Source organism: Rhipicephalus sanguineus, chromosome 1, assembly GCF_013339695.2.
Source record: "Rhipicephalus sanguineus isolate Rsan-2018 chromosome 1, BIME_Rsan_1.4, whole genome shotgun sequence".
In the NCBI taxonomy this organism is placed as follows: Eukaryota; Metazoa; Arthropoda; class Arachnida; order Ixodida; family Ixodidae; genus Rhipicephalus; species Rhipicephalus sanguineus.
This window is the reverse complement of record NC_051176.1, coordinates 212499662-212518952: the sequence shown is the minus strand read 5'-3', so window position 1 is coordinate 212518952 and position 19291 is coordinate 212499662. Positions and strand designations below refer to the sequence as shown.

At 46.9% G+C, this 19291-nt stretch overlaps 1 protein-coding gene across 1 annotated transcript in view; it reads right to left on the bottom strand.

The window, feature by feature from the left end:
* Positions 1–3677: 3677 nt before the first annotated feature.
* Positions 3678–19291, bottom strand: part of LOC119406972 (small nuclear ribonucleoprotein-associated protein B) — a 373302-nt gene continuing 357688 nt past the window's right edge. The window contains exons 5-6 of the mRNA XM_037673794.2: positions 17001–17303; positions 3678–3786 (exon numbers count right to left, since the gene is read on the bottom strand). Coding sequence (XP_037529722.1) covers positions 3746–3786; positions 17001–17303 — 344 coding nt within the window. The 3' untranslated portion in view covers positions 3678–3745. The remainder of the gene's footprint in view (positions 3787–17000; positions 17304–19291) is intronic.

The window sequence follows — 19291 nt, the reverse complement described above, 5'->3', positions numbered from 1 at the left end:
AGTATAGATGCTCAGCTATTCTGCCCGGTTGTTGAGTGAAAAAATGGTTTCGTGGAATTGTCAGTGAAAAGTGCTCTGGATTTATCATGCGTTGAATCTCACATCATGCCTGCAATTTTTTACATTGTCATTAAAATAATTTATGCATAATGTGTGTGTCTAAGTGTTGACTGTACTTTCTACATGGCCATTCCAGGATAACTGTCACACTGACTAAACATCCACACTTGAAGTGACATAATGTGCCTTTTTTGATCTTCACCATGCTGAGGTTAGTTGGAGCCTACTTTGACAAACGCAAGAATGGGTAGATGTTGTTGTGTGCTAACAGATTTCTGGTCTACATTTCATTTGTTTCATGCTCCCTGAATGAATGAACAACGGTAACGTTATTCGGTACCCTTTCAGCCTAGCACCATATGTGTCCAGCAGCGTACGCTTGCACTTTGCACTGCATGTGAGAATATGTGCATCTCAGCACTAGCAAGATGTGGTGCACATGCACTTCAAGCTTTCAGATATAAAGCACTGCACATGTGGAAGACAACCGCAGGCCTGTACTGTATTTAGGTAGTTCCTGGAGGCTGGGATTACAAATACAGGGTGCACTACGTGGAGCACATAATGCATAAAGCTTCATATCCAGTGTATGTAACTATACTAGCATCTTAACGGTGGATGCATTTTCAAAGAAACACTGGACAGCAACACCAAATCGGTATATTTTGTTTCCTCTGCTTTTTTTTTTTCTTCTAAAGCAGTTCAATTCTTCAAATACGAAATTTCACCTTTCCTTCCTTATTGCCAAAACTAGCACTGGCATGTCAGTAGCTGCTGTAAGCTTACAATAGAGCAGGCTTTGAATTGTCAGCTTCTGCCAGCAGACAGCATTCCTTCCAGTTTGCTGTTAGCATGCAAGCATTTTTTTTAACTGGTCGAACTGTAGAATCTTCAGTATGTTACAGCGAGGATTAATAGCATTTAGGAATTGGCTTTTGAATTTAGTGATGCTTTCTTTGAATTTATGGTGGCAGCAATGGTAGGCATCATTGCTGCCACCATAATCTACTTTGCTGCAGCAAACTGTGATAGTGCTTTAAGTGGATGCTTAACTTATAGGTGGATAATCATCATTGAAAAAATTAAGTTGTCGATACATGCCACATCACTTGCACTTGAAAAAGGCACATAGCACAGCAAAGTGCACAGCCACGCACAAGAAACTGAAACCCAGCTGCTAAATAACATGAGTGTCTTGTGCCCTTGAGCAAAAACCGCCCAGCATTGGGTATACAGCATGCAGAATTGCACAAGGTATAGCATGGCTGCCTTCACTGGCCATGCAGACATCTTCAAAAGATTGGCTCACAAATGGTTCAAGAGATCTTGCACATTGTCACATTTCACAATTCCACTCGTCTTATTGTGCAATTCATATTCTTGACAGTGCAGCCACATTTCAGATCTGCACTGCCCAGCGTGGAATGCACGTTTGGTGCCGGGTCTTGAAACCAATGAAGCAGGACAAATCCAATATCACCTTCAAGTTTAGTGTTCTGCTGGTTTCTACTTAGAGCAATTATTTTTCCCATTTTCATCAGACAAGTAACGAAAGTGGTTCTTTCCTTGCATGCCAGGGGATGGAATACTTGATCAGGTGCTTGATAAAACTTGTTGAAACAAACTTATTTGCAGCTGTACTGTTTTTACAATTATGAAGGTGCAAGAAATGTAATGAAATTTTCAACTGACCTGAAGGGGATATACACTCTAAATGACCTTGACCAAGCCACAGGGTTGGTAATTGCAATCCCTTAACCATCCATACCTCTTAATCTTGCTGTTGTACGTGAATGCAAAGGTGATCGCTAGCTGTGCATTATACTTTGGGCAAACGGTAATCTTCCTTGCAGGGGCGTAGCCAGAAATGTCTTTCAGGAGGGGTTCAACCATACTTTATGTACGTTTGTGTGTGCGTTTGTATGTGTACGTGTCCATATACACATGCAAAATTGAAAAATTTCGGGGTTGGGGGGAGGGTTGAACTTCCCCCCCCCCTGGCTATGCCCCTGCTTCCTTGCCATGATTGGGCATTAGAAAATTGGTCAACAATAGGAATTTTTGTTGACCAAGTGTCATTAGCATTTAGTGAAAGTTTCAGTTGCTATCATTTTCTAGCTTTCACTCTGTGCTTTGTTTTTCAATTATATTTGTGTGCACGCAAGTTGTATATTTGTGTGCACACTAACTTGCCTATGATATATATGTTTTACTAAATGTACAGTAATACATATAGAAGATAATCTAAAAGGCTCCTTCGCATTCCAAGGAACCTTGCCACGTGCTATCCAATGGCAGCAGTTAGTACTACAGAGCAACTTGCCAATGTTGTAGGCACCATGCTGCAACAAATACTGTGATGCACGACAGGACAAAAAACCATTGGCATCTACCACTATCCAATGCAAGTATCATCTGGTAACTCGTGCTAAGTGGCCATCACATTATGCACAGTTAGCGTGGATCAAAACCACATAATCATTTGTTGAATCCCAAGTATACCTGCTTGGAGGTTCTTTTCAAACGTGCCATGCCCTGTGCAAGCCAAACTATGCTGAGAATGCCCCAACTGGCTCATTTTATGGCCTTTATGCCAGAGTTAGCTTGCCCAGAGCAGTATCTGAGTACTTGACCAGAAAAGGTGTCCCACTACAGATTTCTCGGTGCATATATACACTTAGCTGCACAAAACATGCACAGTTATAATGTTGGACCTAACTACTAGATGTATTGCCCTGAGGCACTGTGCTTGAAACAAATATCTCAAAAGGTTAATTCTAGCAGTTTTCTGCCCCATACATCGTTCATGGAATTGAGTTGCAGAGCTGCAAGGTCAGATTCACTGAAAATATTACAAATGCGAACGGGCCTAAATGTAGCATGAGCATGCAACTCTCTGTTACCATTAAAGTGCAGAAGGGTACCAAATAAATTGTACATTAAAATGCACGCAGCCGTTTCATGCAGGTATTGTGGCAATGAATTGGCATATACATTTTGTTGTCCATTATTAGATGGGCAACATATCCAATGTTTGGTTTTAGACTGGCCTCTCGAAGATGGCTGCAGGTATGAGTGACCCCAAAGCTTGCAAGAGTGTTGCATACATCGTCTCAAGGTCAGATAACATTTGTTTTGTAATAGTACACATCAACTAATTCGTAAATTTCTGCACACGGAAACTGTGGAAAATATCCGGGCTTCTGCAACACATCTTTGCCTTTGCTGCTAACTTTATTCCAGGGTTTCCATTTGCGAAAAACAAAATGCTCTAATTAGTGGCTTGTATCAAAAAAAGTGAAATGCCTGACAGGAGTGGGGTGGCAACTCAGCTCATCACGACATACAAGACTCATTTCTTAAAAAAGAAAATGGACTTTTGCTTTTCAAGTTGCAGAGCTCGCAGCTGTCAAATGGCCATGAAGGTGAAGTGCTAAATGTGCATAACGTATGTGCACCCAGCACATAGCTCATGATCTGCATGGCACGACTAGATCCAGTCTATACTACGGCCACAATTTCAGTTCGGAATCTGTACGCACAAAACAATAAACAATAAAGGACATCTGAACTCCAATGGTATGCATACTTTTTTATTCATGTGAAAAAAAAAAAAAAAACAAAGGTGAGTGGAAGAAAGTAATGAATATATACATCTCACTTTGAGAATAGTCAATATCTGCCTTCACTGCCTTGGTGGTGGTCTCATGCCAGGAGGAGGAGGGCCTGCAAATAAATGAAGTCACACTTGCAGCGAAAAACTTGCAAACATTGTTGCACCAAGATCTTCCAGCTGCACAAACGATGGCATGCATACCTAAAACCATTCTATTCCATCGCATATCGCACACATGCATTTCTAAAGTTAACAAAATTTTATAAGCACCACCAAGCCAAGAGGCTGAAGCTCCTGTTAAGATTTCTTTGTCCCAGGCCATGGATTACATTGAGGCCCTGAAAGGATATTTCCTGCAGAAGCAAGGCGACTGCACCACGGAAGTTCTGCAGCTCACAGAAATGCGTAACACAAGGTGACCACCGTTTCTCTGGCAGGAGCTAAGCAGGCCCTGATCACTCAGTATTTCGTGAAATAAAAAGTCATGTTCAGTGAAGTTCATTTCCTTGCATGCACCTTTCCCGTACAATGAAAAAGGTAATTGCCTCAAGGGGGGTTATGGTACCAGACCCTTGTGTACAAACTGCCACTGGTGTGCGGCGTCAAACTGGTCTAATCTTTGATCTCATAGCCGTAATTCGTCAGATTATTTCGTATCGGCTGTTCTACTGGCAAGAACGCGATTATACAAAAATTACGTTTCGTAACATTTCTATGCAATAGTGGCAACACGATCGCCTTACCTCCCCCTTTTTTGGATACTGCATACTACGGACAGTAGACATATTCTTCCCGGATTATGGGGGTCCGTTGTAACGGGCATAGACTGTATTATACAGTAGACTATCGCTAAGACGAACTCTGAGGGACCACAGTCATCTGTTCGTCTTATCAGGAGTTCGGCTTATCAGAAGTGCCCTCAAAAAGAGACATGCTAACATGCCAAGTGCATCCAAATGTTACCTGAAAACACTGAATGGAGTAGACTTACAATTGGGGCAAAAAGAAAAAAAAAATCATTTATTTGGCTCATCTAGAGAAAAACTATGCCTTCAAGCAGAGTATTTAGACGAATCTTACGAGCACCCGATTTCGCGTGTTCAAAAATAAAAATGCTCATGAAGGTATGTGCTACCACATTTACATGATAAAACTAACACGCTCCTATGTTCACGATTAAGAGAGAAGCACAATTTTTCTTCAAAGAGTGTAAAATTTATTGTCCTGGCAGTTCCTTTTCTTCTGTGAGCCTGTTTTGCTGGCTCTAAGATCACTTCTGGATACGCCTCGGTCGCGTGTTGTTGCCTTGACAAAGTCATTATTCGCGATGTTCGTAGACTGTCGCGCCGCACCGTGGCGCATGACGGCAACGACTCTTGGAGGATAGGCAGACGACGCGTGTTTTGGCTGCTTTAGTCAAATGCCTCGCGCCTTTGTGCTCTTCTTACGCGCGTCATGGCCAAGAAGCACAACAGCAATCGGATGTGCTGCGCGCCCCAGTGCACAAATCGAGCTGCCCCTAAGAAAATAAGTCTCCATTCGTTCCCGCAAGATCCAAGGCCAGGAAAGGAATGGGTGGTGAGGCTTCCTATCAGTAAGCCTGTGACGCCGCCAATGCGGGTCTGCAGTGCACATTTCATCCCCAGTGATTTCTTCTGGAGCAATACAGGTAAGTGGAAATCACTTTCACTTTTCGCTTTAATTGACGTAAAGGCCCATACGCGTTAGCGTGACGCGATGGACAGTAAAAAAAAAATTGCTGCAAACTGCGGGAAGTTTAAGGAACAAGCAAGCAAGCGAGCAAACCTAGTGGACGCCAAGTTGCTTGTTTTTGTGTGATCTTCGCAGTTGTTTTTACAGAGATTCAATACCGACTTCGATACACAAGCGAATTCCGTGAAATATTTCAATAAGCTTCGACATTGTACGGGCACTTCTGATCGCGGCCAGGGCCATCGGGATTACGCTCGGTCGTAATCATGTGAAGCTGTTTCGATGCGATCAAATATTACTCGTAGCGATTTATAATAATAGTATTGCACGGGCACATTTGATCGTGATCAAAGCCGATCCGAATCGCATCTTTGAATAGTGATTGGTCGAAACTGGTCCACGTCGAGTTCGGCGTAGACGTCACCAAAATAACAATCGTCGTGATCTCGATTGCGCCTGATCTCGATCAAGAGATTGCGTAGCAGCACCTGATTCGGACCGAGCCTAGTCAAGATCGGCCCTGACCGTGATCAAAAGTGCCCGCGTGATAACGGTTTTGCGCGCGTCGGAGGCCTGTACAATGCAGACAATCAATCTATGCAGGCATCGATCTAAGGTGCGATGTCTGTATACCGCACAGCCCTTGGGCCGTAACAGACAAAGCGTCGCAGCTTTTCTTTCCACAGCATATAATGTGGCGGGTGTTCAACACCGCTTCGCCTTCAATTAGGCATCTAATTCTTGTGTCTTCCGCTCCAATGTGGCTCATAACATCACCTAATGAAAGTGGCCTTGCAAAAGGAAGTGAATTGCTGTCGTACATCGTGCAAAACGTGTCGCACCACGCTGAAGAACACGCAAGAGCTGTGTTTACAAGGGTCTCTCCGGGCAAACCGGAGCGCCTATCAACCCTCGAACAGCCATCTTGAGTCGACTTGCGCGCCACCTACAGTTCACGGACAGTGCGAATACGCTGAGTTGGTTAAGAAAGTCTGCAAGGTTTTCTTCGAGGTCCAGATATTTTCCCGTTTTCGGCGCGTAGTAACTTTCCCTGATCGACGTGCAGCTGAACATATCCCATCGCGCTACTCACGGTCACAAGCCTCGCGCACACGAAAGACACGACGCAGCTATATTCACTGTGCAAAATAGCCGCCCTTTGTCGTGCGCTTCCATAATCAAAGTGGCTCATCACAATTTGCACTTCACTGGGAACAGATACAACGCGCACAGGTGCCACGCGAACCAACGCGAATTGATCACAAAATACATGTGCTCGGCCGCCATTGTGTGATGGCGATGACAATGCGATTCGTACTCGATTGTAATGCACAGACCCCTTGCGTTTGACCCTCTGACCACCGCGGAAGGGCCTCAAGCTCTTGTGTTCTTTGTACTCCAGCTGGGAAACAGGGGGGGGGGGGGATACAAAAGGACGCAATGGCTTGGGGGTCCGAGTTGTAAATCCCCCTACTCTTTTTGTTGCTTTCTTTGCTGATAAAGCCCACACCTGCCCCACGCACAGGCTGAGGGTGAGAGGGTATACTGGCTTTATCCGCTGACCGGTCTTCTTCGTTTATCTCGCGCCCTCCATGTCGCAATTTGCTCGAGTCTTTGCTCCAGGAAGCGCTTTTTTTTTTTCATCCGTTTTGCTTTTTCTCGGTCGCCTGAATGCCCCACCAAGACTGCAGCGTTCGTTTCTCAGAATCGCTAGTGTTGTCGATTACCGCGAGAGTTGGTCTTAACAGACACGAGACTTGAAGGTGCCGATGCAGGAAATTACGATAAGTGAGGATGGCATTTTATGTCTACTACGCAAATTAGACATCAAAAAGTGTTCTGGTCCTGACCATATCACAAACATTTTTCTGCATAGGTACGCGGGTTGGGTATCGAAGTATCTGCACAAAATTTACAAGGTATCTTTGAAGATGTCATCTATCCCTGATGATTGGCGCTGTGCAAATGTTGTGCTAATTCACAAATCCGGTTCCAAATCAGACCTGAACAATTACAGACCAGTTTCACTCACATGTACGTGCTGCACGGTTTTGGAGCACATCATTTATAAATCCATTGCTACCCACCTTGACCAAAACGATCTCTTGTACCATCGACAACACTGTTTCAGGTCTGGATTGTCAACCGTGACACAATTAGCCGAATTAAGCATGACATTGCTCAACGAGCTTAATGAAGGAGGTCAAATTGATGCTATTTTTTTTTTATTTATCTAAAGCATTTGATGTTGTACCTCATGCTGACTTGATTACCAAACTCTATGCTTATGGTATTGACAGAGCCACTGTGTCTTGGATTTCACGTTATCTTACGAATAGAAAACAAAGTGTCACTGTGAATTCCTGTTCGTCAGAAAAACTGAGTGTGTTTTCTGGAGTGCCACAAGGGACGGTATGAGCACCCATTTTGTTTTTAATTTATATAAATGACATACAAGACATTATTCACCCGGAAGTACAGATACGTTTGTTCACGGACGATTGCGTCATATATAAGCCCGTACACAGTCATACAGATCAGCTTAGGCTAAATGAATCTTTAGGTTCTATTCAGGGATGGTGCAATGTATGGGGTATGAGGCTAAACACTACGAAGACACAATTCATATCATTCACTAATAAAAAATGCCCGCTTGAATTCGCATACACACTAGGCAATACCGCATTATCCGGCACTTCGCATATAAAATATCTGGGGGTAATTTTGACGAATAACCTAAATTGGGAAACCCACATTAACGAGATCTGTCGGAAAGCTCATGGTAAACTGACATTGCTGAAAAGAAAACTGCATGGGGCACCATCATCTGTCAAATTGAAAGCATACAAATGTTTAGTGCGACCTGGCCTAGAGTACGCGGACTCATTTTGGAGCCCACACCAGAAATATCTTATCAATAAATTGGAGCGAGTACAAAAACTGGCGCTTCGGTTCGCCTTTTCAGATTATTCAAGAAAGAGCAGCGTTAGCCAGTTAATTATGAAAGCTAATCTACAGACGCTAGTTCATCGCAGAATAATATCGAGGTTAAAATTTATTTTTCAGCTCTATCATGGACACTTTAGATTAAATCAATCTGCATACCTACACTGTCTCACCAGACATTCCCTTCGAACAGGTCAGAGTAAAATGCTGAGACAATCCGTAAGCCACATAAACTCACACAAGTACTCACTATTTCCAGCTACCATCGACTATTGGAATACACTACCCGAAAGTGCAGTTTCCTCTGCTTCAGCAGATGCATTTGTTAATGCTATCGCAAATACAGTAGAACCCCGCTGATACGTTTTTGAAGGGACCGTAGGAAATAAACGTAAGAGACGGGAAACGTAAGAGACGAAAAACAGGAAAAACGGCAAAATATTTAGTGGTACAGAATTTTATTTCAATTCTTACGAGCAGCACGAAAATTGGCGCGCTCAGCCGCGATCTAGTCGATGGATAGAAACGCGGAGCTTAGGACGGCCTCATCCACAGAAATGTAATCAACGTATGTGATTTTTTAAACACCAACAGCTGTAGGCATGAAAGAACTAAGCACACGCAATCACGACCGGCGCGGCGAGTCCGACTGCGAACCGCACGCGCGACCATGCGAGCTCCAACCAGCTCGAACTCCTCCCGTTCTCCGCAAATAACGATGATGATGAGTCTACGCCAACGCGATGGCAGAAGTGAATGCCAATCTCGAAGGCCTTGCTTTCGCAAGCAATTACGTCATACACGCCATGTTTGTGCAATACAAATCTCAAAGGCTATGCTTTTGTCAATAGTAAATGCCAATCTCGAAGGCCTTGCTTTCACGAGCAGTTACGTCATAGACGCCATCTTTGCAATTTGAATCTCGAAGGCCATGCTTTTGTTTGCATCAATTGAAAGATTCTGTTGCTTGCGCCTCTCATGCGGCTAATATTACGGTCAAACGAGGCCAAGCTGCGTGAAAATGCACCATGGCCGCTCTCTTTGGTAGTCACTCGGTCGGCTCCGAGCGCACTTCGCGATGTATCATACGGGAACGGTCCGACAGCTACGACGTAACAGCGGGGTTCCCAATACATTGTATCCTATGGGAGCTATGCCGGGACCGGCGGAAAACGACGTAACAGCCGGGAAAACGCAGCAGTGAGGAACGTAACAGCGGGGTTCTACTGTATCAACTTTGGTGTTTAAAGTGTTCACAATCCACGTCGCACGATTTACTTTGTATTTTTGAACTTATGTGTGCGGAAAGCAACGTTGTGTGATTACTATTTCTTTGTATTTTTACTTATTTTCTTTTTTTGAATGACCATGTACCATGTTTGCCACTTATGTAATATGAAGATTTTTTCGTTACCACTCCTGCTTGGGCCCAAATGTGGCCAGCAGTATGTATAAGTAAAATAAATTAAAAAAAAAAGCAGAAGAGTACAGTTGGGCGGTTCATCTTAAAGGGACACTAAAGGCAAATAACAATTTATGTCAGAGTGAAAGCCCAATGTATGACAACTTCTAAAACGGCAATATTATCAACAGCAGTGCCCTACTTACCGAGAAATTAAGCTAAATTTATCACATGATGAGCGCAACGGGTGGGATATTTTCGAAGTGATCCCGATGACGTATGGAAGTCGGCCTACAATAAATCACTAGTAATCAAACTAGCAGCAGTAAAAAAAGAACCTTCCGAGCATCAAAAGACGTAATAAAATGCTGTTTGTTAGTTTCCGCTTGATTCATGGAAAAAAGAACCTCCGTGGCGTTGCCATATGGGGAACGGCGCACGTGGTTCAAAGGTTCCGTTTTCGCCAAACTGCGCCTCGTCCGGCGCCCTGCTTCGCTCACGCGGTCGTGTCTCAGTGGTAGTTTCGGGATCGCGTACTGCCGCGTGTGTTTTGCGCGCTCGTGAAAGTCGCTCTGACTGAAAGTTCGACAAAATGCCGCATGCATGTGATATTGCCGGATGCCCGAATGGTGCACAACGCCAGTGCTGCAGCAAGGAAACCGGTGTGTCTTTTCACTGGGTGCCGCGGAATGAACCCTTACGCTCGATGTGGCTTAGTGTTATGCCATTGCGCCAGTGTGCTGAACAGTCAAAACCTCTGCGTGTGTGCTCGCTGCGGGACTGCGGCAAGCTTCGATGGCTTCGATGGCCGTTGTTGCTACTGTGGGTCCCGCTACTTCCGCTCTGCTGCTACTAGTGTTGGCGGCCGCGCAGTAAAAGCGGGCAACGTTGGGCACGGCAGCAGTGACGTATGAAAGTCGTATTTTCAGGCGGGAGATTTGAAGCGCGCTAATGCGATGCGGACCACTAAAAACGTGATTTTATTTCAAAATAAGCACTTCCTTGGCATAAAAGTAGCACTACGAGGTTTCTGGACCGCTATTTCAACAATCAACGTCGACTTAATATTTGCCTTTAGTGTCCCTTTAAGCGAATTTTTTTTGCATAGAGTCTATGGGAAACCAAACAAATGGTCCAGTGTGAGAATTCGTCTTACACCAAGTCGAGTTCGTCTTAACGGGAGTTCACTGTATATGTTCCTCACTTGTTCTTGCTTTCTGGATGCGCGCACAACCGTACAGTTTTCTTCAATGCGCTCTCCCGCACAGTTAACTTGTGCTATGGAAGTGCGTGCCAGTTATTCTGCTGCAAGCAAGTCGAGCAGCGATTCCTCCTAATCGCTACTTGACTTCCAAATTGCAATCTGATTCATTGGATGTCAGCCCATCATACGAGGAGTTACCGTATTTATTCGAAAATAGGTCGGGCACGAATATAGGTCGACCCCTACTTATAGCGCTCTACGAGAAATAAAAAAAAAATATTCGAAAATAGGTCGACCCATGTTTTTTAGAAACAGGAAAATTGAAACATAGCACACCTTTATTTACAATTAACTTAGCGCCCTAGTCGCTGCCGGGAGTGTCATGTTCGTCAGATGTGCAAGGAAGGTTGTCGGATTCTTCGCAGGCATCCTCGGCATCCGAAATGACGTCGACTTCGCTGCCATCGATTGCGTTGGAAATGCAGCACTTTTTAAAGCCAGTCACGATCATTTCCGCTGGCAAGTCTTTCCGCGCGTCTTTCACCCACGTCGCAACTTCATTGAGGGAAGCCCTTCTCGCGGCGTCCCGTCGGTGTCATTGCAGCATCCTCCTTCAAGCCACTCTTTGTAACTCTTCGCCACCCGGTCCTTAATGTAGCCGGGACGTCATACCTAGCGGTATGACGACCAGGTCTGTTGGCCTTCTGCAGGGCCTCCTTGACGCCCGGAGCCTCAGTTCTTTTTCAAGAGCGTCATGCCTGGCAGTTCCTGGGCCGCGAAAAGCACGACGCTATCCATTGCACGCGAACAGTCGGTCCCGCTGCTTCCGCCAATCCCTAATCAACTTTTACGTCGAACTCACGCTGAGCGGCACAATTGCTGGAATTCTCGGCAAAAAGTATCACTTGACGCTTGAAGTCAGCTGTGTAGCTCTACCGACGTGACACCGTCCAACCGCGCATTTGCAAATGCGAACCGTCACGTCAGATCGAACAACAAACAAAAAGTGAGGCCTTAGGCCAGGCCAGTGCGGCTGCGCGTCGGCAGGCAGCACGGCTAGGGGGCTAGGGACTTCACGGCCTACCTAGGGAAATCACGGGTTCCAGCGCAAACATGGCGGAGCGGCTGCATTTCGCGGGGGCTTTGAAAAGGCGGTGTGCAGCTATTGCACAAATAACTTTTTTTTCTTAGTTACTTAGTCGGAAAAGGCGAACGGGTACGGTTTTTATACCAGATTTTATGGTATATAATGTGCGTATGTAGCAGGAACTGCTTGAAGAACAGCAGGCGCGGCAGTTGAACGCCATAGGTGCGGTGCTTTTGGTCGCTTTGATCGCGAATATAGGTCGAGATTCTTTGGTCACGAATATAGGTCGATCGCTGATTATGGGCAACATTTTTGAGAAAAAAAGGTCGACCTATATTCGAATAAATACGGTACTTACGAGTTACCGTATTTACTCGATTCTACCGCGCCCTCGATTGTAACGTGCACCCGTTTTCCGCGACCAAAAAAAAGAAAAAAGTAATACATCGATTGTAACGCGCACCCATTTTTTGTGAGAGAAAAGAACAAAAAAAGTCCGTAGGACTCAAACTTCGCACATTCAGAAGAACGAGTACTTGCGTTTTAAAGAAGTAAAGTTTCAAAAAGGTAAAACACAAAGTCAAAAAGCGGGCCTTGCCGCTAAAACTGTCACCACTACGGCGGCAATACGAGTCGCGTAATGGATAAGTCCTCGTCGCTGTCGGACAACTCCTTGTTTCTGCAAACGCTCTTCGATTTCGGGAAACCGGCCCTGCTTTGGTCCACTGAAACCTTTTCGTGAAGCTTTGCTGTAAAAAATCTTCTGCTTCTGTTTGCGCCAGTCTCGCACGCACATTTCGGGAACTCCGAACGACCGCGATGCGGCCCGATTTCCGTCCGTCTCTGCACATGTAATAACTATTCTTTTAAATGCGGCATCGTGGAGCACTCGTCCAGTATTTGGAGTCCGCACTTCCATGCCGTCGATGCGAACGCAGAACGGGATGACAATCTTCTCAGCACACGAGAAACGGCCAAGGCGCGTAGGAGGCGGCCATTTTGAAATGCCGATGGCAATATGATAACCCGAGTTTTTTTTTTTTCGGTACTCGATTCTAACACGCACGCGATTTTTGGACTCGTTTTACCGGAAAAAAGGTGCGCGTTAGATTCGAGTAAATACGGTAAGTCTTGGTTGATGAACGAGCGACATCTCAAAGGCGTGCACGGCGAGACTATGTTGACTGATCAAGGTGACTTTTCTCCCTCCGTTTCCATATACAGTAAAAGCTCGTTAAATCGGATTTCACGGGACCGTAAAAAATGTCCTAATTAACCGAATGCAGAATTAACGAATGAACAGGAAAAACAACATTAAAATCAAGTTGGAGAAGCATACCTTTATTTGCTGAAGTATTTTGTAATGGTCGTCTGCGTTTTCACGCAGATTCCGGCTTACATTACAATTTTTCTTAACTTTCCCAAATGGCCAACAGCACGCAAACTGTCGGAAGTGCTCAGGCAAACGCCCTCTAATATCAAAAGCGCCTCCGAGACTTCCCGTGAGGTGCGATGAGGTCGCGACATCATTAATAATTTCTTGATCGGGCAGGAGACCAGTCGTGGCGACACAATCATCAATCGCGATGTAGTCCTGAAGGGTCATATCTGTGGGAAGGACTAGAGCACTGCACGGGCCGGATTTTACGGCCCGGGCCCGCTTCATGAAGCCCGAGCCCAGCCCGGGCCCGTGGTTCCAAGCGCGGGCCCGGCCCGGGCGTACATGACCGAACCCCGCCCGAGCCCGGCCCGGGCGTACTTGACCGTACCCAGCCCGAGCCCGGCCCGGGCCCGTCGTTCCAAGCCCGGCCCGGGCCCGGGCGTTCATTGCTAAACTAATCCAGGGCGCGATTGTTGATGACCAGGCCCGACCCGGGCCCGCTTGAGGCTATTAGTTGATGATGATTATTAATGATGCCGTGCGCTTTGTAGCGGGCGATCGGACGGAAAATCCGGTGTGTACATGCATTGAAATGCTGCTTTGCCCACGGTGGTAGCTCAGCGGTTCAGCTGTTTCGCTGTTAAGTCCTAGGACGCGGGTGCGATTCCCGCGGCCTGGTGGTGGGGGTGAAATTGGTGGGGGCGAAATGCAAGAACACCCATAAATATACTTATCTTTAGGTGCACGTTAGAGAATTCGAGGTGGTCAAAATTGATCCGGTGCCACTACGGCGTGCCTCGTAACCATATCGTGGTTTTGGCACATAATACCAAGGAATATAAATGAAATGTATCGTATGTGTCAACCTCGAATAAAAGACCGAAATCTTTATGCCTCCCATGGGAACAACAAGTGATCTGGCCCATTGTTAGTGCTGTTAATATATATACACGTGTCACTTCAGCTTGGCACAGTATACCTTAGACCATGGAGTGCATAACATTCGCGTGTGCTCGAAGGCCCGACTTACGCCTTTTAATGAGCGGGTCCAAGCCCGGCTTGGCCCGCAGCCTCAAGCCCGGGCCCGGCCCAGGCCCGCGGCTTCAAGCCCGGGCCCGGGCCCGCAATTTCGAGCCCGAGCCCAGCCCGGGCCCGCCGGAAAACGCTTCGGACGGCCCGGCCCGGGCCCGTGCATTGCTCTAGGAAGGACAGCATCGAAGGTCGGGCAGTGACCGTCGGTGGACTCTGCTGATACCTTGTCGATGCCACCGTCGGCTACTGCCGCATGCTCGGGCCTCACATGTAAACACGGTCACAACGGGAAAAAACAAGAACTCCGCAAGAAGAGACGGTGCCGACACAACACAAGGGAAAATGGCGTCGGAGGCGCAGTGGAGCTACAAGGTCCATTCGTTTCACCTGCACTTCGTGAACCGGTTCACGGTGGCGCTGCACTCCGGCATTCGTTTCACGAGTTCAACATGGCGGCGTCGGCACCGCGGTATTCGTTTCGAAAAAGTGCAGCCATCGTGCAAGGCTAGTTCACGAATTCCCTGCACTTACTCATGAGGTAGTGCCGAGTCCGTGCAGCACAAGATGGCTGTAACCGCAGCAGACGACGCAGCCGGCTGCATTCGTGGCTATTTTAACGGCGTCCAACAAATTCGTCACTGAATGTTTTCCGGTAGTTTGAAATGCCAGGCAGCGTAAGCGGTGGCGACTTTTACGAATCACAACCTCCACAATTCGCAAAACAGCCGACTGTAGCAGAGGGCTTGCACGACATCTGCACTCTCGTATTCGTTTCGGCATCTCGTTGCTGCTGCACTTTCTGAAACGTTCCCTGCACGACGACGGCACTCTGACGTCACCACCATGAACCAGTTCAGATAGTGCAGGGTGAATCGAATGGACCTACAGTGTGTAGTGGAGCGAAGGGAGCGAAGAAAGAAGACGCCGACGTTCGGTGACGCTCCGATCGCCCCCACTAGTTGATGACGATGGCGATGTCACTCACGTTTCGGTTTCGCGCCAGTGGTGCCAGCGCTGCTTTACCACACATTTGTGTAGCGGCAGCCGTCAGAATTTGTCCGAATTAAGCGGTGCGGAGCCCAATTCTGCCGAATTAACGAAGGTGTGGTCCCATAGATTAACATGCACTTCGGCCGGGACCAATAGAGCCGTCCGAATTATCCGAATTTCCGAATTAACGGGTGTCGAATTAACGAGCTTTTACTGTAACGCCACTTCGTGCACTTATTTTTGTACATCTGTGAACTATGTTTGTTGCAACGCATCATTTTTAAAGTCATATAAGCTTTTTTAGAATTTATCTTGCTGTTACTCGTACTCATGAATAAACCATGTGTATGTAACAACACAAACTATTTTTCTGTCACGTTATGGTAACCCTTTAAAAATTACGACTATTTTTCTCAAATAGATTCGTCTAAAGAATTTAAATTGGCAATAAAAAAAATCAACCCTGGGGTGTCACATCTGGCAAAAAAATTCAACCCTCAAAGGGCTGAATTTTACGCCGCAATGTCTGCAAATGAACGCAAGCATGACGTCACAAATTTGTTTTTTTCCCCTGTACTTTAGCCACACTGGCTCAACAAAATTTGATGAAACTGGGTATGTTTAGTGGCTGGCCCCCTCAGAGGGCAACATACTTCATTTTCACAGATCAAGAACAACGTAGACCCTAATAGATGCCATCAAAATCTATGATGTCACAGCGAGTTGGTGCGGAAACTTCAAACTTGCATTGTATTTTTCCGTGTTTTCTCGCTCGTGAAGCGTCTTGTTGTGGCAAGAGTTGAGCTTTTGATATTGTGAAACGGTAATTTACGGATACAAGAAAAAAGTTATCTTCAGTGTCCCTTCAAGCATAAAGTTACTCTATGCCTGGAAGAGAGCGACGAAAAGGAGACATATTGTCATTTAGGCATACCAGAGACATGCGTTCACAAATGGCGAAAACTGAAAATCTATTTTTGACAGCAAGTAATCCAGATTGCACACAGATTGCAAACAGGGTGATTTCAGTATCATGAAAATGAGCTGGCTCAGTTAGTGAGACCACAGTGGACCATGTGCCTTTGACTACCGATGTGCTCAAGGTAAAGGCTACCAAACTTGCCAGGCATCGAGGCCTTTCAAAAAGTGAGTTCAAAGCTAAACGGAATTGGATTACCCTGTACGTGAAGAGCAAGGAAATTTTCACGGCGCAGGCAGACTGGCGTGTGCCAGAGGTTTTCGAGGAAAATCAGATTTCTTTTCAGAAGTACGTTTTGTTGCTGTAACACAGCAACACTTTGCTTATAAACTTGGGCAGATCAACGGTGCCGATCAAACTTCAATTTTGACATGCTTACCAACATGACACTGGAGTCAACAGGGGCAAAACAAATTCACATGCTTATGTCCGGCAATGAGGGTACTCTAGTAACTGCAATGCTGGCCGATAAAGCAGGTGGTAAGAAGCTGCGAAAATAGCAGACAGTTACAGCTAGGATCAAATGAGCCAGTAAGGGTACCAGCCAATATGGTACCAGAATTAAATAAGATTCCTGTGTGCACACTCACCTGCTCTCATCAAGCCTGGAGGAGGGGGGCCACGCATGCCCGGAGGAGGAGGTCCCATAGGAGGCCGGCCAGCCATAGGTATCCCACCTGGTGGTGGTGGAGGCATGCCCCGCCCCATCATACCAGGAGGTCCGCCCATCATGCCAGGAGGTGCTCGCAATCCTAAAGCTGCAGGCGGGCGCACTTGCGGTGGGGCAGACACACCCACTGCTCCTGGTGGTAAGGGAGTACCACCACGGCCTGCTTGCGGGGCCATTACTTGGGCCGAAGGCCCACCAACACCACGAACAGGACCCTGGAGGCCTAGCGTGAACAACAACAATTTCGTTTAGTTACCACAGGGACTCCAAGGTATACTACTGGTGTTGCCCTTCTGCTGCCCAAATAACAAGTTGTACTATAATATTAAAAAAAAAAAAAAAATCACACTTCCATGCAAGATATCCCATCTTGTTATGTCATATGTAACAAGATGAGGTGGGAATAAAACACTAAGGTGCAGGATCTGTTCATATGCCATACAAGAGTGCATTAATTATGCCACAGCTGAAGATGGCTTAGCACAACTTTCACACTAACACAGCACTGATATTCCGCAGTTGCCTGGATTTTGGTCTACGAGGAAAATATCGGCATTACCAGGTTGGCCTTAAACAAACAAATATATATATATATATATATATATATATATATATATATATATTTTGCCGCGAGTCTTTTATTTCATGCGTTGAAGCTTCACCCACAAAGACTGTGGGCAACGCGCTGCGCAAGCCTCGCCGTGATGTGTAGGAAGCTTCGCGATTGTTTTGGAACAATCCGTTAAGATTACGCGCCGCACGAGAATGTTCCAGCTTTGTCGAGAGATAACGCCGCCAACAGCGATATCGCTGGAAAGTTCGATAGCGCCTGTATAAAAGCCGACGCGCTTGACTGCTTGTCAGTTGATCGACGGTCGACGCCCCGTTCGCCGCTATTATTGTACAGCGTGTATTGCTGTAGTTTGACTATCAGTTTCCCGGCCACAAGTTCGGCCAAATAAACAGTTTCATCTCGGACGTGCTGACTGCTGTCTTCGTCGACGTCACAACCCCGTGACATCTGGTGGAGGTGCTGCTTCATGATCCGGACGCCACCGCGGAGCGCTGACCCAAGCCCAAGCCACGAAGAAGACGACTCTAAGGACAACCCGGATCCTCGAACCAGCCGGCAGCAGAAGGGACTACAACCAGAGTACGGGCTCCTTCCCGAAAACGCCAGGCAGCCGAAGACCGTCACATCGACCGCCGAGACGATGACAGACCCCCTGCCACCTACAACGGTAGTGATGCAACAGCCAAGGGAGCCACCGAGTTTCCGTGGATCGTCGTTTGAAGACCCGGAGAGCTGGCTGGAGACGTACGAGCGAGTCGCCACCTTCAACCATTGGGACACTGAGAAGCAGCTGCGCCACGTCTACTTCTACTTAGAAGACGCCGCAAAAACGTGGTTCGAAAACCATGAATCGAGCCTTCAATCCTGGGACCTCTTTCGGACGACGTTCCTCAATACCTTCGCGAGCATCGTCCGCAAGGAAAAGGCCGCTGCTTTGCTGGAGACAAGAGTACAGCTACCGAATGAGACGGTCACTATCTACACGGAAGAGATGACGCGACTTTTCCGCCTGGCCGATGCTGCCATGCCTGAGGATAAAAAAGGTCCGCTTCCTTATGCGGGGAGTGAAACAAGACCTCTTTGCAGGATTGGTGCGGAACCCACCGAAAACTGTCACCGAATTCCTAAAGGAGGCTACAACAATTGAAAAATCCCTCGAGATTAGGACGAAGCAATACAACCGCTCAACACTGTCGACAGGCTACACCGAAGCGTACTCGCTAGGCACCGACGACCTACGGGAAACCATCAGAGCGATAGTGCGGGAGGAGCTGTGCAAGCTGTTGCCTTCAGCGCAGCCTCAAGCAGATTCGATCGCCGACATGGTCCACGAGGAAATCCAGCAGTCGCTGGGCACCCCCGATGCAGCGCAGCCGCAGCTGCAAGCAATGAACTATGCTGCAGCAGCCCGACGCAACGCCCCCGCTCCTCGTCCACGTCAAGACGCCGCGTCGCCGCAGCAGTTCCGCCGCCAGACGCCGCCGCCGCCACCACCACCGACACCCTACCGTCCTCCTGTCGCCCATCGCAATACCCCGCACCTCCACCAGATGTCACGGGGTCGTGACGTCGACGAAGACAGCAGTCAGCACGTCCGAGATGAAACTGATAGTCAAACTATATATATAGATATAGGC